Raw genomic sequence first — 22,684 nt, forward strand, 5'->3', positions numbered from 1 at the left:
ATGCTAACGTTGCTGTGAAATGAATGACACTACCTGGCGTCTTCACTGCAGTCCGCTTCTTCTATCCCTTTCACACAACATGTCCATTGCCGTGCGTTCGTGTAGTACTAGTTAACGATGGTTACTTGTTATTGTATTATGTTCGGTCAGTGTGCACGGCTGGCTGGATGGCTGGCTGGCTGCGCCCCGTCCCTCGGATAGTAGTAGTCCTTACAGAGCTCCACTGTGGATGGCACACAATGCCATTCAAGATTCATTTCACTACTAACAATGAGTCAAAATATGAGAAAAACAAAAAATATTAAATTTACTAGTTACTATTAATAACTATACTGGAAATCCAAACTATACTCGTGGCCACGATAGCAAACATTGCTTGTGCTATATAAAATTAGTATTATTATTATATATAATATTACACATTAACTTCGTTGTCTGATGATGAATATCAGGGCCGCAAATAACATTTTTCATAACCGAATAATCGGCCTATTATTTTTTTGGATGAATCGGATTTAAAAAAAAAAATTTAATGTCTGTTCAAGACAATAAATAACTTAAAAAGACAAAAACACCTTAACCATGTTGTTATGAGCCATGAGGGGTTGCGTTCAAAGACGCCACGTTGTTCCGCGTCTCCAATTTACTTCATATCATGCCGGCAAGAAAAAAAGGAACCAAACTTACCATCGGCTGCCGCCGTGCACGGTAAAAACGTACAAACGTGCTGAAATCCAGCTCCTATTTCTGATAAGTATTACAGAGGAACTAAGGAACACATATATTTAGAGTAGTTACTGAGGAAGTAATGAGTAGAGTAGTTACATAGGACCGAAGGCACATATTTAGAGTAGTTACTGAGGAAGTAATGAGTAGACTAGTTACATCGGATCTAAGGCACATATTTAGAGTCGTTACTGAGGAACTAATGAGTAGAGTAGTTTCAGAAGAACTTTGGCACATATATTTAGAGTAGTTACTGAGGAACTGAGTAAAGTAGTTACAGAAAAACTAAGGCACATATATTTAGAGTTGTTACTGAGTAGCTAATGAGTAGAGTAGTTACAGAGGATTTCAGGCAAATGTATTTAGAGTAGTTACTGAGAAACTAATGAGTAGAGTAGTTACAGAGTATTTCAGGCACATATATTTAGAGTGGTTACTGAGGAACTAATGAGTAGAGTAGTTACAGAGGATTTCAGGCACATGTATTTAGAGTAGTTACTGAGGAACTAATGAGTAGAGTAGTTACAGGGGAACTAAGGCACATACATTTAGAGTAGTTACTGATGAACTAATGAGTAGAGCAGTTAATGAGGATCTAAGTCACATACATTTAGAGTAGTTACTGATGAACTAATGAGTAGAGCAGTTAATGAGGATCTAAGTCACATACATTTAGAGTAGTTACTGAGGAACTAATGAGTAGAGTAGTTACAGAGGAACTAAGGCACATATATTTTGAGTTGTTACTGAGGAACTAATGACAAAGGCACATTTACAGTACTTTCTGAGGACCTAATGAAGAACTAATAAGTAGAGTAGTTACTGAGGAACTAATGAGCAGTGGCTATGGTTAGCTTAGCTCGTGAACAACTGTAATTTTGTGTACATTATTGTAAAGTGTTACCAAATATTTCTGTTTGCCTAAAAACATTAATGAGCTTGATAAAACAATTTTTTGCTAACCTTTAGGTCCGTAATAGTATGATTGTAAGCTACTAATCTGTGTATGTTTGGGTGATGGTGGTGGGGCAATAACTGGCTACTATATTTTTTATATTTTCAACTTTATTTAAACATGGAAAGTCACTGACAAAAACACTGAATATGAACCAAACATCCAGGACATACATGTTGACAGTTGTTCCAAATTTTTACAGATTCTTCACTGATTAAATAAATCAGGTCTGAGCCATAATATGTATTAGCCATATAAAAATGAATACACTCAATTCTTACACAAAATATAGTTAATATATTGTATCCTATTCTACTCCCGCACAATACCAAAATAAGCTTTACGTATGTTCCCCGCTAGAGAGCGCTGTTTAGTAAGGGACGCCACATACAGTCAGCAGAAGTGGGTAGGCATTTACAATACATTACGTTGGTATGTCTTTACCTAAATAACATACAGTATACAGTATACAGTCCATGCAACATACAGTGAAGAAAATAAGTATTTGAACACCCTGCTATTTTGCTATTTCTCCCACTTAGAAATCATGGAGGGGTCTGAAATTTTCATCGTAGGTGCATGTCCACTGTGAGAGAGATAAACTAAAAAGAAAAATCCAGAAATCACAATGCATGATTTTTTAACAATTTATTTGTGTGATACAGCTGCAAATAAGTATTTGAACACCTGTGTATCATCTAGAATTCTGACCCTGAAAGACCTGTTAGTCTGCCCATTAGAAGTCCACCTGCACTCCATGTATCATCCTGAATCAGATGCACCTGTTTGAGGTCGTTAGCTGCATAAAGACACCTGTCCACCCCATACAATCAGTAAGACTTTAACTTGTAACATGGCGAAGACCAAAGAGCTGTCCAAAGACACCAGAGACAAAATTGTACACCTCCACAAGGCTGGAAAGGGCTACGGAGCAATTACCAAGCAGCTTGGTGAAAAAAGGTCCACTGTTGGAGCTATCATTAGAAAATGGAAGAAGCTAAACATGACGGTCAATCTCAATCGGAGTGGAGCCCCATGCAAGATATCACCTCGTGGGGTCTCAATGATTCTAAGAAAGGTGAGGAATCAGCCCAGAACTACACGACAGGACTTGGTCAATGACCTGAAAAGAGCTGGGACCACCGTTTCCAAGGTTACTGTAGGTAATACACTAAGACGTCATGATGTGAAATCATGCATGGCACGAAAGGTTCCCCTGCTTAAACCAGCACATGTCAAGGCCCGTCTTAAGTTTGCATATGACCATTTGGATGATACAGAGGAGTCATGGGAGAAAGTTTTATGGTCAGATGAGACCAAAATAGAACTTTTTGGTCATAATTCCAATAAGCGTGTTTGGAGGAAGAAGAATGAAGAGTACAATCCGAAGAACACCATCCCTACTGTGAAGCATGGGGGTGGTAGCATCATGCTTTGGGGGTGTTTTTCTGCACATGGGACAGGACGAGTGCACTGCATTAAAGAGAGGATGACTGGGGCCGTGTATTGTGAGATTTTGGGGAACAACCTCCTTCCCTCTGTCAGAGCATTGAAGATGGGTCGTGGCTGGGTCTTCCAACACGACAACGACCCGAAGCACACAGCCAGGAAAACCAAGGAGTGGCTCCGTAAGAAGCATATCAAGGTTCTAGCATGGCCCAGCCAGTCTCCAGACCTGAACCCAATCGAAAATCTTTGGAGGGAGCTCAAACTCCGTGTTTCTCAGCGACAGCCCAGAAACCTGACTGATCTAGAGAAGATCTGTGTGGAGGAGTGGGCCAAGATCCCTCCTGCAGTGTGTGCAAACCTGGTGAAAAACTACAGGAAACGTTTGACCTCTGTAATAGCAAACAAAGGCTACTGTACCAAATATTAACATTCATTTTCTCAGGTGTTCAAATACTTATTAGCAGCTGTATCACACAAATAAATTGTTAAAAAATCATGCATTGTGATTTCTGGATTTTTCTTTTTAGTTTATCTCTCTCACAGTGGACATGCACCTACGATGAAAATTTCAGACCCCTCCATGATTTCTAAGTGGGAGAAATAGCAAAATAGCAGGGTGTTCAAATACTTATTTTCTTCACTGTAGGTCCATTTAGCTACACATGAAAAGGTAAGCCAACTCCGGCATCATCATCATCATCACCACACGGGCAGTTCATCATACCTACAACACATAATCACAGTACTGCATTGGGATGGGAAGCCATAATAATAGATGGTATATCATAGAATAGAATAAAATAAATTTTAATAGATATTATAAAGCGGTACAGTACATGCCCACCAAAACAGCAGAAAATAGAAAAACTACGTACATTTAATACTAATACTACAACCAAGAATGTATATATATGTGTAGCAGACTACAACACAGAAAAAAGGGAAAAAATATAAATAAATGATTAAATTACACAGATGTTTCTGTTTGCTCGTAAATTTTTTTCATAGTGACAACAAAAACAATATACATGCATGCATTATAAGGTGATCTGGTATTGTTTTTTTTTAAAAACACAATATGTGATTATTATTGTTGTTGTTATTGTTTATCATTGCTGTCATCCTGCTTTACTAACCATATAAATATTAGAAATAATCTCAGAAAGGGAAAAATAAAAGTACATTTCCCTCTATGGGATTAAAAAAAATTAAAAATAAATACCTAAGGAACCTATAAAGATGTTATAGTTTGCACATAAGATACATAATATTGCAATAATTAGTATTTACAGCAAATCAGGAAATGTGCGTTATTATAATGATGCTCTAATGTTGTAGTTGACTAACATCTAACATTCATCTTACATTCCTAAAAGAAATTCTTTCAAAGTTGTTTTAGCAATTATAAGAAATGTGAAAAGTCACTAATAAACAAATTTTGAATAAGTTAATAATAACTGACATATGAGTTAGTAAACATCCAATTAGAAAATGTATTCAAATCAAAGGATGAAGGATTCTTACCTGACGTAATCAAATTCAGGAATCGTTTCCGTGCTCTCCTTGACAAAAACATCAGAAAACACCGTGTCTGGGCTGTCTCTTTTCCCGTACCTGCGCATGGAAAAGAGCCAATAGCTCGCCAGTACCGTCAATAAAAAGAATAACCCCGCAACTCTCACTCACCTCTGCCTCGTAATGAGATTGATGTAGTGTCTCAACGCTGAGTAGTATTTCGCCATCTCCTCAGGCGGCGCTCCTTCTTTGGGACTGGCGGGCTTACGTGGATATGCATGAATGCCCGAGTGGACACAAGCCAGCAGGCACAGAAGCACAACCAGAGACATCCCAGCTGAGAATCCTGCAGGGGGTAAAAGAACTAAAGTTTTACGGTGCCGTAGTAACAATTCATAATCACCGAATATCCGAATAGAAAGCCAAAAAACTAAGCAACATACGTTGTTAAAGGCTGAAAACGCTGCTTGCGCGATGACTTCCACTCTGTTGAACGCTCCTCTGTCTGCCTTGTGTGTTTTATGCAGGGTGTGTCCAACGGGGGAAGGCAGCCTTTCACTTTTAAAGCTCCCCCGAGAAACATCCACCGCCTCATTTGATTAGTAATCTCTGGCAGTGATACAAATGATGCTATTTTATGACGCTTATGGCTAATGAATACATGCGTAAGCTACTAAATGAGGCAGAAACTAACTTTAGATGAAAAACCTCACATCCGTATACACACTCTACGCGATATGTCACGTCTGACTCACGGTTATCATCGTCAGTTTCGGATGAAGACCAAGCAGGGGTGGGCTCGAGCGGGGGGGCGTTCGGGACCGATATCACAACATTATCATGGAGGAAAAAGGGAAAAATTTGGGACTTGCATATTTCCGTAACCACTTCATCAGGATATAAGTTCAGAAATTAAAGTAGCCTGTGAGTGGTAGTGGTGCATGAGTGCTGCCGACACTGTGGAGCCACGGTTCATTGAGGGAAACATGAATGCATTGAAATTTGTACTCACATTTACTGCACTATATACATTTGGTTTTTGGTCTATACAGACTACCCTGTCACATTCAGCTGTGTTTTTGCGTACAGTACAGTACAGTTCAGATAGATAGACTTTATATATATTAAATAAATAAATATTAAATAAATAAATTATATATATTATATGACTTTATTGTCATTGCACAAAAACACAGCAGTGAAATTGCCAACGAAATGGCGTTGCCTGTCTCCCGTATAATAATAAATAATAATAATAATGTGCCGAATAAATAGATATACAGTACAGTACAGGAATACCTCGTTTATCACAATGATTTGGTTGTCAATTTCCACAAAATATTTCAAAAACAAAATTTCAACATTAATAAACTGAATATTTTTGTAGAAAAACCTGTTGGTGAAAACCTGTTTGTGACCATTATTAGAGCCCTCTAGACATGTTATAGCACCCCTATAGTCACCTTCATGTTCACATTCCCAATATTTTGTATATAATCTGAGAAAATAAGTAATTTAAGACATCGATAAGACTTAAATAAATAAAAAAAATTATTATTATGTTATTATTTTGCCAGAGAAATAATAATATTGGAGATCCACTGTCGCGTGTTAGTAGTGACACCTAGTGGCCAGTATATATAATCAGAGAAAATAATAATTTAAGACATCGATAAGACTTGTTTGAATAAATGTCAACAATACGTTTCAGGTTAAGTAGCCCGTGTTATTATTATTATATTGACGATGACTATTTTTATTATTATGTTATTATTTTGCCAGATAAATAATAATACTGTTGCGTGTTAGTAGTGACACCTAGTGGCCAGTCATGTCTTAAACTTTACAGTGTATTGTAGCTAATTTAGAACATTTTTATGCTTGAAAATGCTTAATTTAAGCCAATAATGCGTAAAATCGACTTAAATATGATGAATAATAGACTGTTAAAACTAAAAGTTAAAGTACCAAAATAATGAAAACAAGACCAGTAGTTTATACCCTTACTGTCCAAATACTTCTGCCCCTCTGTGTACGATGCAATAGAATAATATGCGGATACGCTGCAGGGTATAAGTGCATTAGAGTGCAGCGTGCTTCAGTGATCAATACCTTTTCAATGTTGCTGTTTTACAACATGATGGGCTCCTTAGCAACCAGCGCCGACTTCCATTAAGACATTAAACTTCAATGAATTGCATAAACACTCACAGGCTGGCGTATCATTGATTGCAGTCTTTAAATAATAAATAAGAGCAGTCAGCGGAGAGATTCAATTGTTTTTAATGCCGACACGACGTACGTATATGTGTCCAGTAACGTTTCAAACTCAAAACGGTGTTCGATAAATGCTGCCGAAATCACTCAAACCTTTCAACTTTTAGAGCTGTACTTCACAGACGGCGCCGAAATGGGGACGCTGTAACACCGCTTTCCCAGAATTGCAGTAGATTGGTGGGGAAAGTCTTGGCAGGATGTGGCAAAAAACACAATTTGTTATGAAATATAAAAATTAAAAGGACATTAAATGGCAAAAAAACAAGAGAAGAATCTGTAAATGTAATGCTAAAACAACAAAAAGTAGGTTTGGTGATGCATTCATAAAACCAAAGTAAAACAGGATATTAGGCCCATATCGAGAAAAATAATAATGTGAGATTTTAAGAATGAAGTTGTTAAAAATGTATATGTTTTTGTTTTTTTTCAACTTGCTTCTAATAAACTTTTCTGGTCAAAAACACAGGAAAAACCTCATACACGCTCAACGGGCCCCAGATGCACCCAAAAATGGCATAAAATGCAAAAATTTTAGGGCGTCAATTTTTGACAAAAAACGTAAGGGGTTAGTATGTCGTTTTTCATTTTTTTCAACTTGCTTCTAATGAACTTTTCTGGTCCACAAAAACAGGGAACACCTCACACACGCTCAACAGAGGCCCCAGAAGCACCCAAAAACGGCAGAAAATGCCAATGTTCGAGGGCGGTGATTTTTGACAAAAAACGTAAGAGGTTAGTATGTCGTTTATTTCAGTTTTTTCAACGTGCTTCTAATGCACTTTTCTGGTGAAAAAAACACAGGAAACCTCACACACACTCAACAGGGGGCCCAGAAGCCCCCAAAAATGGCATAAAATGCCAAAATTTTCGGGCATCGATTTTTGACAAAAAACGTAAGGGGTTAGTATGTCGTTTTTTTCATTTTTTTCAACTTGCTTCTAATGAACTTTTCTGGTCCACAAAAACAGGGAACACCTCACACACGCTCAACAGAGGCCCCAGAAGCACCCAAAAACGGCATAAAATGCCAAAATTTTCGGGCGTCGATTTTTGAAAGAAACGTAAGGGGTTAGTATGTGGTTTTTTTCATTTTTTTCAACTTGCTTCTAATGAACTTTTCTGGTCAAAAAAACAAGGGAAACCTCACTCACTCAACAGGGGCCCCAGAAGCACCCAAAAATGGCATAAAATGCCAAAATTTTCGGGCGTCGATTTTTGACAAAAAACGTAAGGGGTTAGTATGTCGTTTTTTTCAGTTTTTTCAACGTGCTTCTAATGCACTTTTCTGGTGAAAAAAACACAGGAAACCTCACACACACTCAACAGGGGCCCCAGAAGCACCCAAAAATGGCATAAAATGGCAAAATTTTAGGGCGTCAATTTTTGACAAAAAACGTAAAGGGTTAGTATGTCGTTTTTTTCATTTTTTTCAACTTGCTTCTAATGAACTTTTCTGGTCAAAAAGACAGGGGGAACCTCACACATACTGAACAGGGGCCCCAGAAGCACCCAAAAACGGCATAAAATGCCAAAATTTTCGGGCATCGATTTTTGACAAAAAACGTAAGGGGTTAGTATGTCGTTTTTTTCATTTTTTTCAACTTGCTTCTAATGAACTTTTCTGGTCACACATACTCAACAGGGGGCCCAGAAGCACCCAAAAATGGCATAAAATGCCAACATTTTAGGGCGTCAATTTTTGACAAAAAACGTAAGGGGTTAGTATGTCGTTTTTTTCAGTTTTTTCAACGTGCTTCTAATGCACTTTTCTGGTGAAAAAAACACAGGAAACCTCACACACACTCAACAGGGGCCCCAGAAGCACCCAAAAACGGCATAAAAGGCCAAAATTTTCGGGCGTCGATTTTTGAAAAAAACGTAAGGGGTTAGTATGTCGTTTTTTTCAGTTTTTTCAACGTGCTTCTAATGAACTTTTCTGGTCAAAAAGACAGGGGGAACCTCACACACACTCAACAGGGGCCCCAGAAGCACCCAAAAATGGCATAAAATGGCAAAATTTTCGGGCATCGATTTTTGACAAAAAACGTAAGGGGTTAGGATGTCGTTTTTTTCAGTTTTTTCAACTTGCTTCTAATGAACTTTTCTGGTCCACAAAAACAGGGAACACCTCACACACGCTCAACAGAGGCCCCAGAAGCACCCAAAAACGGCAGAAAATGCCAATGTTCGAGGACGGTGATTTTTGACAAAAAACGTAAGAGGTTAGTATGTCGTTTTTTTGTATTTTTCAACTTGCTTCTAATGCACTTTTCTGGTTGAAAAAACAAGGGAAACCTCACACATACTCAACAGGGGGCCCAGAAGCACCCAAAAATGGCATAAAATGCCAAAATTTTCGGGCGTCAATTTTTGAAAAAAACGTAAGGGGTTAGTATGTGGTTTTTTTCATTTTTTTCAGCGTGCTTCTAATGCACTTTTCTGGTTGAAAAAACAAGGGAAACCTCACACATACTCAACAGGGGGCCCAGAAGCACCCAAAAATGGCATAAAATGCCAACATTTTAGGGCGTCAATTTTTGACAAAAAACGTAAGGGGTTAGTATGTCGTTTTTTTCAGTTTTTTCAACGTGCTTCTAATGCACTTTTCTGGTGAAAAAAACACAGGAAACCTCACACACACTCAACAGGGGGCCCAGAAGCCCCCAAAAATGGCATAAAATGCCAAAATTTTCGGGCATCGATTTTTGACAAAAAACGTAAGGGGTTAGTATGTCGTTTTTTTCATTTTTTTCAACTTGCTTCTAATGAACTTTTCTGGTCCACAAAAACAGGGAACACCTCACACACGCTCAACAGAGGCCCCAGAAGCACCCAAAAACGGCATAAAATGCCAAAATTTTCGGGCGTCGATTTTTGAAAGAAACGTAAGGGGTTAGTATGTGGTTTTTTTCATTTTTTTCAACTTGCTTCTAATGAACTTTTCTGGTCAAAAAAACAAGGGAAACCTCACTCACTCAACAGGGGCCCCAGAAGCACCCAAAAATGGCATAAAATGCCAAAATTTTCGGGCGTCGATTTTTGACAAAAAACGTAAGGGGTTAGTATGTCGTTTTTTTCAGTTTTTTCAACGTGCTTCTAATGCACTTTTCTGGTGAAAAAAACACAGGAAACCTCACACACACTCAACAGGGGCCCCAGAAGCACCCAAAAATGGCATAAAATGGCAAAATTTTAGGGCGTCAATTTTTGACAAAAAACGTAAAGGGTTAGTATGTCGTTTTTTTTCATTTTTTTCAACTTGCTTCTAATGAACTTTTCTGGTCAAAAAGACAGGGGGAACCTCACACATACTGAACAGGGGCCCCAGAAGCACCCAAAAACGGCATAAAATGCCAATGTTCGAGGGCGGTGATTTTTGACAAAAAACGTAAGAGGTTAGTATGTCGTTTTTTTGTATTTTTCAACTTGCTTCTAATGCACTTTTCTGGTTGAAAAAACAAGGGAAACCTCACACATACTCAACAGGGGGCCCAGAAGCACCCAAAAACGGCATAAAATGCCAAAATTTTCGGGCGTCAATTTTTGACAAAAAACGTAAGGGGTTAGTATGTCGTTTTTTTCAGTTTTTTCAACGTGCTTCTAATGAACTTTTCTGGTCAAAAAGACAGGGGGAACCTCACACACACTCAACAGGGGCCCCAGAAGCACCCAAAAATGGCATAAAATGGCAAAATTTTCGGGCATCGATTTTTGACAAAAAACGTAAGGGGTTAGGATGTCGTTTTTTTCAGTTTTTTCAACTTGCTTCTAATGAACTTTTCTGGTCCACAAAAACAGGGAACACCTCACACACGCTCAACAGAGGCCCCAGAAGCACCCAAAAACGGCAGAAAATGCCAATGTTCGAGGACGGTGATTTTTGACAAAAAATGTAAGAGGTTAGTATGTCGTTTTTTTGTATTTTTCAACTTGCTTCTAATGCACTTTTCTGGTTGAAAAAACAAGGGAAACCTCACACATACTCAACAGGGGGCCCAGAAGCACCCAAAAATGGCATAAAAGGCCAAAATTTTCGGGCGTCAATTTTTGAAAAAAACGTAAGGGGTTAGTATGTCGTTTTTTTCAGTTTTTTCAACGTGCTTCTAATGCACTTTTCTGGTTGAAAAAACAAGGGAAACCTCACACATACTCAACAGGGGGCCCAGAAGCACCCAAAAATGGCATAAAATGCCAACATTTTAGGGCGTCAATTTTTGACAAAAAACGTAAGGGGTTAGTATGTCGTTTTTTTCAGTTTTTTCAACGTGCTTCTAATGCACTTTTCTGGTCCACAAAAACAGGGAACACCTCACACACGCTCAACAGAGGCCCCAGAAGCACCCAAAAACGGCAGAAAATGCCCAAATTTTCGGGCGTCGATTTTTGACAAAAAACGTAAGGGGTTAGTATGTCGTTTTTTTCAGTTTTTTCAACTTGCTTCTAATGAACTTTTCTGGTCCACAAAAACAGGGGACACCTCACACACGCTCAACAGAGGCCCCAGAAGCACCCAAAAACGGCAGAAAATGCCAATGTTCGAGGGCGGTGATTTTTGACAAAAAACGTAAGAGGTTAGTATGTCGTTTTTTTGTATTTTTCAACTTGCTTCTAATGCACTTTTCTGGTGAAAAAAAACACAGGAAACCTCACACACACTCAACAGGGGCCCCAGAAGCACCCAAAAACGGCATAAAATGCCAAAATTTTCGGGCGTCGATTTTTGAAAAGAACGTCATTTTTTTCAACTTGCTTCTAATGAACTTTTCTGGTCCACAAAAACAGGGAACACCTCACACACGCTCAACAGAGGCCCCAGAAGCACCCAAAAACGGCAGAAAATGCCAATGTTCGAGGGCGGTGATTTTTGACAAAAAACGTAAGAGGTTAGTATGTCGTTTTTTGTTTTTTTCAACTTGCTTCTTATGAACTTTTCTGTTCAACTGTTCAATGTTTTGGTTACTTTGTGGAAGGAATTAATGATGCTAACCAAACTTCCACTGTATATTTGGATCTTGGTACCCCTGGTGGCCAGTGAGTGTATTGCAGTGGTTTGAGCTAAAAGTTAGTGAAGTCGTGACGTAGCATCCAGAGGGTAATGGAGTGTGGTGTCCAAAGTGAAGACAGCTGATGTGTCTTAGCAGGATGCTCATTAATGGTAAAATGACTACGCTGATGACAGCGTGAGCCACAGCAGAAGAAAAATGGCGTCCCATAATGACAAAATAGGATGTATAATGTATGCACCTGTTATTGTCCACTCATTTCTTTCCTTTTTGTCATCAGTCATCTTGACAAGCGGCATGGAGGCACGGACTTGTAAACATGGCTTCCTAATCGCTTTCTTCATTATTTCTACATTTGGTTCACGTTGTGCTGTAGTGTGACGTACGGGGAGGCTCAATGGCACGCAACGCTCACTTGCTAAGTCAAAGACCATTGGCGGCGTAGTAGGATGTTGTTAGATTCCCAAATAGGGAAATAAATAGTATTTTCTATCTTAATATCACAAAACCATGCTAGCCTTTTGCTCGTATTTATAAAGAACAACCTTCACATGTCAGCCACCAAAGTCCCCACATCGCCATGGTTGCCTAAATTAGGTGTTGTCCATCCACAGGTGCTTCATTGGGTCTGGAGGAGACGCCATCACCTTGATCATCTCGGAGGTGCGTTTGGGCTCGGCATCATGTTGGAAAGACCAATCTCTGCTTCGGAATGTCACAGAACATTTTGGACTTCATAGATGAACCACAGCTCCTTGGTGACGGCAGCACTCACGCTGCCTCAGACCACAATGCTTAGAGTAGTTACTGAGCAACTGACGTAAAACTAATGAGTACATACCAAGGAACTAACGCACATACATGTAGAGTAGTTACTGAGGAACTAATAACTAACACATACATTTAGAGTAGTTACTGAGGAACTAATAACACATACATTTAGAGTAGTTACTGAGGAACTAATAACTAACACATACATTTAGAGTAGTTACTGAGGAACTAATAACACATACATTTAGAGTAGTTACTGAGGAACTAATAACTAACACATACATTTAGAGTAGTTACTGAGGAACTAATAACATACATTTAGAGTAGTTGCTGAGGAACTAATAACTAACACATACATTTAGAGTAGTTACTGAGCAACAGATGTAATACTCGTGAGTACTTACAAGGAACTATGGCCCATACATTTGGAGTAGTTACCAAGGAACTAATGAAGAACTGATGACTAAGGCACATACATTTAGAGTAGTTACTGAGGAACTAATAACTAACACATACATTTAGAGGAGTTACTGAGCAACTGATGTAGAACTTGAGTATTTACCAAGGAGCTAAGGCACATACATTTAGAGTAGTTACCAAGGAACTAATGAAGAACTGATGACTAAAGCATAAACATTTAGACTAGTTGCTGAGGAACGAAAATAATACATTTTGAGTAGTTACTGAGGAACTAATGAAGACCATTTGTGCATGTGTTGCCATGGAGAGATGACGGACAGGAAGTGACGGAGGAAACCGCATGTCGAGTTGTAGCCCTTGTCGGAATTGTTGCTTCTTGGACCTTCATAAAAAAAAAAAACACAGTGTTACAATATTTGAGTCACTTTGACTGTACAGTACTCTACAAAAATATAACTTTATTTGAATGAGCGAACTGGAACAAAGATACGTTATGTTATATGACAACAGAATGCTGGTTTAAGTCACGCTTTGGCGTCTTCAAGGTCATATATAAAGTCTTCTGGGAGCTTCTCATCAGGGATTCGGCTCAGTTGTTCATCGTGGGAACGCAGAGTCCACAGTTTCTCCAGTTCGTACACTTCCCTGGTCTCCGGAAGCATGAAGTGGACCACCATATTCCCTGCAGGATAGACAGACACAGCTCATGTCTAAGCATGACACCCGATGCTTGTTTTACATACCAAAGTCAATACAAAGCCAGTCTTCTGCAGTCTTTCCTTCAATCTTCACATGAGGATTGTGATCCCGTCTCACAAATTTGTACTAAACGGAGGAAAGAAGCGATGGTTGAAGATAAAGAGAACAGGTTTTATGTGTCAGAGGAGGGAGAAATTGCAGGTCATTTACCACTTTGATGGCGTAAAGGGCCATCGCACGGAGGTGTCTGGGTGACACGCCGCTGACCACGATGATGTACTGGGTGTATTTGATGTGCTCCGGTAATTTAATCACACAGATGTCGTCTGCGTTCTCCTGTCGCAGCAAAGACACCAAAACATCCAGGTTGAACGTCTCGGTCGACCCTGGAAATGAATTAAAAGATGTATCAACTAAATTATGTATAGTATTTATTTCATAATACAGTACAGTTGACATTGAACTTTTCTGGTGAAAAACACAGGGGAAACCTCACACACACTCAACAGGGGCCCCAGAAGCACCCAAAAATGGCAGAAAATGCCAATGTTCGAGGGCGGTGATTTTTGACAAAAAACTTAAGAGGTTAGTATGTCGTTTTTTTCAGTTTTTTCAACGTGCTTCTAATGAACCTTTCTGGTAAAAAAACAAGGGAAACCTCACACACACTCAACAGGGGCCCCAGAAGCACCCAAAAACGGCATAAAATGCCAAATTTTTCGGGCGTCAATTTTTGAAAAAAAACGTAAGGGGTTAGTATGTCATTTTTTGGTTTTTTTCAACGTGCTTCTAATGAACTTTTCTGGTAAAAAAAAAAACGGGAAACCTCACACACACTCAACAGGGGCCCCAGGGGCACCCAAAAATGGCATAAAATGCCAAAATTTTAGGGCGTCAATTTTTGACAAAAAACGTAAGGGGTTAGTATGTCATTTTTTTCCGTTTTTTCAACGTGCTTCTAATGAACTTTTCTGGTTGAAAAAACACAGGAAACCTCACACACACTCAACTGGGGGCCCCAGAAGCACCCAGAAATGGCATAAAATCCCAAAATTTTAGGGCGTCAATTTTTGACAAAAAACCTAAGAGGTTAGTATGTCGTTTTTTCCAGTTTTTTTCCAACTTGCTTCTAATGAACTTTTCTGGTCAAAAACACAGGGGAAACCTCACACACACTCAACAGGGGCCCCAGAAGCACCCAAAAACGGCAGAAAATGCCAATGTTCGAGTATAGAAATGTACACTGCAAATACTTCATAGTACTTGTGTTATTTCTTGTGTGCTGCTATCCACTTTGTTATTAAACTTGATTTAACACACTACCGACTAAGTCTATTGTATGACTTTAAGTTACGCCACCTAGTGGTGAAATTGGTACATTACGTTACATCAACGCTTCAAAACGTCCATTAATTTATCTAAATGATGTCATTTTTTTAGGTGTAATTATCTCTTAAAAACACACAAAGTGGGAATTACTCGGTTTCGACACAATTCACGAGAAGATGAAACTCGAAGTAAAATGGGTCTATGGTTATTAATGCAGCAATTTGCATGATTTATCTACAGTCGCTGAAATATGAACGACTATTTTCCAAAGCTGCTTCCCTTTGTATCACACAATGACATGGAATTAATATCTCACTTATGACGATCATATTGCCTCCCGGTGTTGATCTAATTGAATCAAATAAAGCTGCTTTAACTCACTTTGGCTCAGGTGACGGTTGTCATTAAAGTCGGTCTCCGGCTCCGGTGATTCATGCCGCATAACGTCACTGTTCGTCGGTGGCGTCCTGGTCCCGACGTCGGTGTCCGAAAAACATCTTTTTGTTAAAAAGGGGTCAACAGAAGCCAAGCGTAGAGACGAACATAAGGTTACATTTGTAGCAGTGTTTCGATGAATTAACTGGCTGTGGCGCAGAACTTTGTAAGCAGAGCAAACTCTTCTTTTACATAATAAGGCGTTTAAGCGTGTAAAAATATTCATTATCACGAATAAATACAATACGATAGCTAGCACCTTCACGCGTGGTAGCAAGGACTCAAAACAGGAAGTAAAAAAAGTGTCTTGGATTTTGATTGGGTTTTACGTCTTCTTCGTTTTTTGTGCGGTACACACGCACTACATCGCCACCTAGCGATGGAATATATTACGCCACATTTCGATACCGTAATTATACAACAGAATATATACTATAAATAAGTTTCACGTGTTTTTTAAGAATATGCTTATTAAAATGTCATATGAGACGCCATAATTACAGTTGTGGTTTTGAATCATTGTGTAGAGTTTGCATGTTTATTCGACTTCCTCCTAAAAACATGTATGTTAAAAACATGCATTATGTTTCATAGTTGTACAGAAGAGTGTGAATGCTTGTAGCAAAATGGCAGTGATATGTGATATGTACAAACTAACATTTTATGGTAATTCTGCCTTAAAATGATGAATGTATTTAAATGAGATATATGAGAAACACAATATAACGCTAAGGTTTTAAATTACATTGGTCGACACAATTTTTCAAACTAATTGTGGGGCGCTGATGTTGCGTTTGATGTCGGGTTTTTTTCGTATCAGCCATTATTTCTGGTAATATTATGCTCACTAAAAATGGCATGTGGCATATACGCAAAAAAGCAAAGCAAAGTCTGCCTTCTGTAGGTTAGATTCTTGCTGAAACTGCTCAGCTTGTTGTTCATATTCAAAAAATTATGCATAAACGGTATCAGGGAATATGGAAAGTCAGTGAAAATATGACTTGTTACGACAACGCCAATATCATTTATGAAATCGGGGCCCTGCAAATTTGTCAAATTGTATAGACTTATGTTATTTATATTTATTTCTGTAGGGAATTACAAAAAAAACCCATACATATACAAAATCAAGAAGAGGCCTATATACAACATGGGGCGTATCCAGGCAAACCCATATATTTATTAAATTTAAATACCACCTGAGATATTTCACATACGTCAGATATGTGAATGCATCAGCAGCAAATCCCATTTTAAATGATGTAAACATTTTAAAATTATGGCTTTTTTTTTTTTTTTTAGCAATGTAAACGTGTACATTTGGTCCCTTTCTGTGAACCTGAACACAACACTATGTCCCCACACCATCACGAGTCCATGGTTACATTTAGTCTCAAGCCCACAGGGATGTGGTCTGTTAGGCCAGCCAGCTGGGTAATAAACGATACTTCTTCCACTTCCTAAAATGACAAAGTCGACGTTTTAGGTAACAGACAAACCGGTTGGAACCGGTTTAAGAAAGAAAGAGTGCAGCCACGTACTGTTCTGCAGTGCTTTGAGATGGACTTTTCCCGAAAGAGGATATAATCAATCCGCCGTCCGATCCACGGTTGGTCGGTTTCGGGGTAAACCAACGGCGAGTCTGAGGCGGGGACGGGGGGGCAGATGTAACGCTTTCTGAGCAACTCGCTCTCCAAAGTCCTGCACAGAAACACAATTCCATGTTGGTTATGTTGACACTCGTAAAATGGGCGACTTGAATGCACCTTTGTAGGTTTTCCGGGGTGTTTACACACTCATCGTATAGCGTCGGCTGCTCTAGTAGAGTACCTGAAACACAGACATTTACATCGGATATGCAAATGCGTTCCCGCACGCGCTCAGACTGTTTTATCACGCACCAACGACCCAGGGCTTCTCTTTCCCGGGCCCCGCCCTGCAAGGGTCTTTATATTCCTCAAAGAGACAGTGATTCTGTTCCAAAGTGTCATCTGGAAAAGACAGGGAAACAGCTCTGCACTAAAGTGGATAATCCCAGAGCGGAATTGAACATAAATTGCAAAAAGGAGACGTGCAAAAATCACCTGGCGAGCAGTTGTCGAAGTTAAAGTCGCCGCAAAGTACATCGAAAGCCACTTCCTCGTCGGGTTGTCTGTTGGCGGCTTGGAAATCCCCGATCCACTTGGTCACCATGTTCAGCTGCTCGCAGCGGATCTCTCCTTCGCCTGATTTCAAAGAGATGCTCAGGACTCGGAGTTGATGAGGACTTACTTGGTTTCTCCTCAAGGAAAACCACGTTCACCTTCTGGTGCGTGAAGGTGGATGCAGTTAAAATAACCAACCACTTCGCTCTGCTTCTGGTTCTTCCCAATCACCACCTGATAGAATAGAATAGAAGTGGGTGTTAGTGGGTGTTAGAAGTCCGACATCTCCATCAATAAGAAAAAAATTAAAGTATTAATATTGCTTAATATTTCCATTGTCAGTCTGGGACAGGGGTGGCCAAACTGTGGCCCACCAAGCGTCTTAATTTCCAAATTATATCCCCCCGCCCACATGACTTGCAGTGCTATTGTGGCATGCCTGAGTCGCCAAAAATAGTCAGATACAATCTGTTGCTTGATATCCAATGTTTTGTTCTTCTACCCAGCATGCCTTGCGGGCATTTGGAAGTAAGAGTTTTAAGTTATTTGTAGCACTTAGATGTTGTTTATCGCTCATATGATTTATGTGATGCGTTAGCATGCTGTGGATGTTTTGTGGTTTCGTTTTGTTGCACAGTGAGCAAATATGTCATTCTGTGTGATTGACCATCTATATATATAATACATATATATATATATATATATATACATACATATAGATGGTATATAGATGGTCAATCACACAGAATGACACTTTTGCTCAGGGTGCAACAAAACAAAAACGATAATATGTCATTCTGTGTGATTGACCATCTATATACTATATATATATATATATGGTATTTTTGCTCACGGTGCAACAAAACAAAACCACAAAACATCCACATCTATATATATATACATATATATATATATATACATATATATATAGATGGTATATAGATGGTCAGTCACACAGAATGGCATATTTGGTCACGGTGCAACAAAACAAAAAACGAAAATATGTCATTCTGTGTGATTGACCATCTATATATATGTATATATGGTCAATCACACAGAATGACATTTGCTCACGGTGCAACAAAACGAAAACACAAAACATCCACATCTATATATATGTACACAGATGGTATATAGATGGTCAATCACACAGAATGACATACTTGCTCACGGTGCAACAAAACAAAAACACAAAACATCCACAGCATGCAATGAATTGCAGGTCACATTGGGTTAAAAAATTGGCAAAAATTGGTAGAGGGGCCGTAAATATATATATATATATATAATGAGGCATTTATGTGTGTAAAAATATACATTATCACGAATCAATACAATACCAAGGACTCAAAACAGGAAGTAAAAATATTGTCTTGCCAATGTTTGAGCCCAATGTGACCTGCGATTGATTACAATCCTGTGACTTGACTTTGACTGGTGTGAAAGTAAACACTCCATACAAGCAGGAAAGCTCGTACCTTAGCAGCGAGGAGGCCCTTGGCAGCCAAGGCATCTTCTCCTCGGCTGTTGGGAAAGCAGTGGTACTGGGCCTCCTGGATGGGGAAGCGACTGGCAAGGAAGAGGCCGCTGTTGAAGAACTTGAAAGTGGAACAGCTGCACGGCGGCTGGCAGGCATACCCTCCAATGTCGTAGAGAATGTGACCAAACAGAGGACTTAGCGCCCGGGTGAGTTTCTGCGCGGCTCTCTTATCGAACACTTCCTCTAAGCAGAGGATGTCCACGTTGGCGGGGAAAAATGTCGACACTTCCCAGGGGACATCATCCTGCTGGCCAAGACCACGGGAGAGCAAAGCGCGGGGGGCGCTGCGCTGGCCCTGCTGGTTGGAGTTCTGGTTGGAGTTATGCTGGATGGGCGCCACCTCAACTTGGTTGCTAGGCTTTCCTCCCGAGACATCACTCTCTGGAGGTGGAACCTGGCGGTCTGTAGCGCTAAACGAGGACGAATTGACCGCGGGGACGATGCTATCGGAGGGGCTGACGGTACTGCAGCTGCTGGGGGAGTCGATAAAGATGCGGATGTTGGGTCGGCTCACGCTCATGGCTATGCATTCGCCAATGGCTAGCGCCCTGCGTTGGGTGTGTCCCAGGTTATTGAAGCGAGCTAGGCTATCCGGTAGAAGACACAAATTGGCCGATGCGAAACAAAACGACGCCTTCCCTTCCAGTTCAAAGCCTCGGTGTGACTCACACTGCAACGATGTCGCCTCCCGGTGGTAGCAGAAGGGTCTGCGCCACGCTTGCAGCGGCGCCCACAGCAGGAAGCCCAGCAAGGCTACAGGCGCCGTGAGGAGAAAAAGAATACTGAAAGCGATGGAGCCAAAAACAACTTTCAGGGGACGGAGGTAGCATCCTTCTTCTAGCCTCTGCGTCTTCTCAAGTGTGGTAGACTTGCACACAGCGATGAGTCGGTCAAGAAACCAGAAGCAGGGTAGAATCAACGCCCATCCCGCCGCGTGGAGGCCTGCAACGCACCGGTTGGGAAATGGGGAAGTCTCCATGGCCACGCCAGGAGGACACTTTCTTTAAACTTCAACCAGAAATCGGGCGCAGCTTCATTCTTTCGTGGGACCCAGTGGGGCGCTGGAGACAGGAAAAAAGAAGCCGCACGTTACGACACCACATCACAATACAATCTGGTTTTACAAGAATGGCGATGGCTTCATGCCTGCACATGCGCTGGGATTCACTGACACGCTTCTGGTATGTGGAAGTCAAATAAATACAGAAAGTAGTGCAACAGAATCTTTTACAGAAAAGACAAAAAGAAAAACATAGTAAATATAAAATATTCCATTTAATTGTAATTAATGCTTTTTGTCAGATCCATAAATACTAGTTACCCCAAGTGATGAGTTCATGCTCCGCTCCCAAATGTCACAAAATGTATGCTTCCCTCAATGAACCGCAGCACCCCCATGCCGGCAGCACTCATGCAGCCCCAGGCCATCACAAACCCCACTAGCTGTCTTTTGGGGATGCCTAGTTTAGTATTTTTTTTAGCGCTTCCATCAAACAGATCTTCCTGAATCTGCACCTAATCATTTATATTGTATTGTAGTATTGTATTGCGTGAGGGCTTAACAAGGGAAGAATTTCCTATGTCCAAGAAATTTAAAGGAGACCAATTATTCAAATTTTCTGACCCTTTGTATTGAGTTGTGGACTCCTATAGAGCAGCTACATGCAATAGCCAACATAGAAAACTTTATAGAGCTTCCTGAATCTGCACTTAAAAACGGTCTGTTCTATTTTTTCCACCCGCGACCCGCCCAATCCTCCGTGATTGGTCCCATTCAGCTCTACAGCTAACAGCTTGCACACTGGTAAGCCCATATAAGGAAGTCGGGACCACTGTGACATCACAGAGAGCACTTTTTAAGTGAAAAGCAAACCTAAAAGTAGAATTAATGGCTGTTTTGGTGGTGCGGTTCAATGAATGAAATGCTTGTTAAAAGCATGCTATTGTAGTAATCGTCAATGCACATACATTTTGAATGGAAAACATTCAGTGTACTCAGAACGATACACGTAACTAAAAGGTTTTGTTTGTACATTAGACGCCATCATGCCGGCAGCACTCATGCAGCCCCAGGCCATCATGAGCCCCACTAGCTGTCTGTTGGGGACCCCTAGCTTAACAGTCTTTTTTGTAGTTTAACAGCATAATGTCACCAAGCAATATCCGTATTGGGGTCATTATAAATATTAATTTAATAAAGTCAGTCACATAAAATATGCTTTAAAGAGAGAACAGCTATGGTTGTTGTGTGTTTAAACATCATTTATTTTGTCAATACTGATTTTGAATGGATTTAGCTTTTAACAGGAGTCAGCTGGACTCAGGGCGGAACATTCAAACAACCAGGAAGTTGCACATTACAGGCTGCCCTATCGAACTACGCATTAGCGTCCATTCATCATTTTGAAGGAAGAAAAACAGATAATAAACTATTATAATCTGTATTATATCAATATAGAGATACGAAAAGGAAGTGCTTGTTGTAATTCGGACATTCGTAGTCAAATGTTTGTATGCTAACGTCTTCGCCGGTGTGTCCGTATGCTAAGCTAACAGTCAACAACAAATATTAAACACACTCTTATAAACACACTCTTGTGTACGTACAGTATGTAGCCGTATGATAAACCCAGATTCGTATAACATACATACAATATTCAAGTACGTTGATATTATTGTAATTAAAATCAATATCGCATCTGTTTAGCTAGCCTCGGCTAACTCAAGACGGTCTTATCTAGCTAGGAAACCTGGGCGTATGTGTCTCCAGCTGTAGTCCATCTCTATCAAGTTGCTAACACATTCACGTCACAGCTCATTATGTAACCATATCACGTATTAAATTAATAACCGCCACATTTTTAGCACACCAAAGAAGGAACGAAGTAGTCCAAATAGACACTTACCACGTCCTCAGCCTCTCATTATTATTATTAAGCCAGGCTAACCCAAGTGACGTCACCTTATGCCACGTGACCTCACCTGTTCACACGTGACACAGCACAAAGCCACTACACTTCCTCACTTACCAATTTCTTCTCCTACATTGCAATTCGGTACAATAACGCCTCAAAATAATATATTTTCTTTAAAAAAAACGCAAAATTAATGTAAATTGCATGCAATATGTTTTTGTTTCTCGCCTCTACATGCTTGGCATGACAATTCGTGATAAGAAATGAGTTATGATCAAAATGCAAGCTAATATTCCTTACCTTTCTTGCAGATTACATGAGATTAAATCTCCATTTCATACACACTGTATAAGTATTAAAATGACATGGTTAACACCAAACTGGTTATATCAATCATATAATACTGCAGGTACCTTTGTTTGCATAGTCAAATGCACTATTACTGTTCGCCCCCTATTTTATTACCACACACAGTAACGAAACCTAACTTCAAGTAGCCACTAGAT

At 39.9% G+C, this 22,684-nt stretch overlaps 4 protein-coding genes and 1 long non-coding RNA gene across 11 annotated transcripts in view; 1 reads left to right on the plus strand and 4 right to left on the minus strand.

Annotated features, from left to right (window-relative positions):
- The window catches only part of pals2a (protein associated with LIN7 2, MAGUK p55 family member a), a 10,706-nt gene extending 10,469 nt beyond the window's left edge, over positions 1 to 237 (minus strand). The window contains exon 1 of the mRNA XM_058083811.1: positions 34 to 237. The gene's annotated coding sequence lies outside the window, so the exon portion shown is untranslated. The remainder of the gene's footprint in view (positions 1 to 33) is intronic.
- LOC131136681 (uncharacterized) overlaps positions 1 to 15,007 on the plus strand; it is a 22,800-nt gene extending 7,793 nt beyond the window's left edge. For 3 of the 5 annotated variants that reach the window (XR_009131781.1, XR_009131782.1, XR_009131780.1), the window contains 4 exons: positions 4,881 to 5,022; positions 11,393 to 11,493; positions 11,705 to 11,805; positions 12,540 to 15,007. This is a non-coding gene — a long non-coding RNA (uncharacterized LOC131136681). Of the gene's footprint in view, positions 1 to 4,880; positions 5,023 to 10,086; positions 10,822 to 11,223; positions 11,494 to 11,704; positions 11,806 to 12,539 lie in introns of those variants that run through there. The other 2 variants (XR_009131784.1, XR_009131783.1) reach the window with 2 other exon arrangements.
- Positions 2,253 to 13,001, minus strand: LOC131136680 (peptide YY-like). Of its 2 annotated transcripts, none has more exons than XM_058083822.1 (4): positions 5,089 to 13,001; positions 4,817 to 4,991; positions 4,655 to 4,744; positions 2,253 to 3,854 (listed from the first exon to the last, which is right to left on the minus strand). In XM_058083822.1, exons 2-4 carry the CDS (start codon positions 4,975 to 4,977, stop codon positions 3,830 to 3,832), a joined length of 276 nt encoding a protein of 91 aa, XP_057939805.1. In that variant the 5' UTR covers positions 4,978 to 4,991; positions 5,089 to 13,001; the 3' UTR covers positions 2,253 to 3,829. The 2 variants fall into 2 exon arrangements, with proteins under 2 accessions (XP_057939805.1, XP_057939804.1); XM_058083821.1 differs by lacking the exon at positions 2,253 to 3,854 and adding an exon at positions 3,902 to 4,053.
- malsu1 (mitochondrial assembly of ribosomal large subunit 1) lies at positions 13,154 to 15,877 on the minus strand. 2 transcript variants are annotated; one of them, XM_058083819.1, is made up of 5 exons: positions 15,526 to 15,877; positions 14,026 to 14,201; positions 13,860 to 13,941; positions 13,647 to 13,798; positions 13,154 to 13,498 (listed from the first exon to the last, which is right to left on the minus strand). In XM_058083819.1, the coding sequence occupies exons 1-5, from the start codon at positions 15,803 to 15,805 to the stop codon at positions 13,388 to 13,390; spliced, it is 801 nt and encodes a 266-aa protein (XP_057939802.1). In that variant the 5' UTR covers positions 15,806 to 15,877; the 3' UTR covers positions 13,154 to 13,387. The 2 variants fall into 2 exon arrangements, with proteins under 2 accessions (XP_057939802.1, XP_057939803.1); XM_058083820.1 differs by having other exon boundaries at positions 13,607 to 13,798.
- An 846-nt stretch (positions 15,878 to 16,723) lies between these two features.
- smpd5 (sphingomyelin phosphodiesterase 5) lies at positions 16,724 to 22,255 on the minus strand. The gene is made up of 8 exons (XM_058084624.1): positions 22,170 to 22,255; positions 19,202 to 20,324; positions 17,882 to 17,957; positions 17,664 to 17,804; positions 17,481 to 17,570; positions 17,346 to 17,409; positions 17,121 to 17,280; positions 16,724 to 17,039 (listed from the first exon to the last, which is right to left on the minus strand). The coding sequence occupies exons 2-8, from the start codon at positions 20,240 to 20,242 to the stop codon at positions 16,947 to 16,949; spliced, it is 1,665 nt and encodes a 554-aa protein (XP_057940607.1). The 5' UTR covers positions 20,243 to 20,324; positions 22,170 to 22,255; the 3' UTR covers positions 16,724 to 16,946.
- Between the last annotated feature and the right edge of the window lie 429 nt (positions 22,256 to 22,684).

The sequence above is a fragment of the Doryrhamphus excisus genome, chromosome 10 (genome assembly GCF_030265055.1).
Source record: "Doryrhamphus excisus isolate RoL2022-K1 chromosome 10, RoL_Dexc_1.0, whole genome shotgun sequence".
In the NCBI taxonomy this organism is placed as follows: domain Eukaryota; kingdom Metazoa; phylum Chordata; class Actinopteri; order Syngnathiformes; family Syngnathidae; genus Doryrhamphus; species Doryrhamphus excisus.

Bases quoted from the DNA above. Each gene is read 5' to 3' on its own strand.
- smpd5 (XM_058084624.1), bottom strand. From the start codon at position 20,242: ATGGAGACTTCCCCATTTCCCAACCGGTGCGTTGCAGGCCTCCACGCG. The intron at 17,410-17,480 runs GTGCGTGATAAA...TCTGTGTTTCAG, and splicing joins AGAGAAGCCCTGGGTCGTTG to GTACTCTACTAGAGCAGCCG. The intron at 17,040-17,120 runs GTACGTGGCTGC...TTGTCATTTTAG, and splicing joins TCTCAAAGCACTGCAGAACA to GAAGTGGAAGAAGTATCGTT.
- LOC131136680 (XM_058083821.1), bottom strand. From the start codon at position 4,977: ATGTCTCTGGTTGTGCTTCTGTGCCTGCTGGCTTGTGTCCACTCGGGC. The intron at 4,745-4,816 runs GTGAGTGAGAGT...TTCCATGCGCAG, and splicing joins AATCTCATTACGAGGCAGAG to GTACGGGAAAAGAGACAGCC. The intron at 4,054-4,654 runs GTAAGAATCCTT...TCTGTGTTGTAG, and splicing joins CCTGAATTTGATTACGTCAG to TCTGCTACACATATATATAC.
- malsu1 (XM_058083819.1), bottom strand. From the start codon at position 15,805: ATGAATATTTTTACACGCTTAAACGCCTTATTATGTAAAAGAAGAGTT. The intron at 13,942-14,025 runs GTAAATGACCTG...TCCTCCGTTTAG, and splicing joins CCCTTTACGCCATCAAAGTG to TACAAATTTGTGAGACGGGA. The intron at 13,499-13,646 runs GCGTGACTTAAA...TTTTTTATGAAG, and splicing joins ATGACCTTGAAGACGCCAAA to GTCCAAGAAGCAACAATTCC.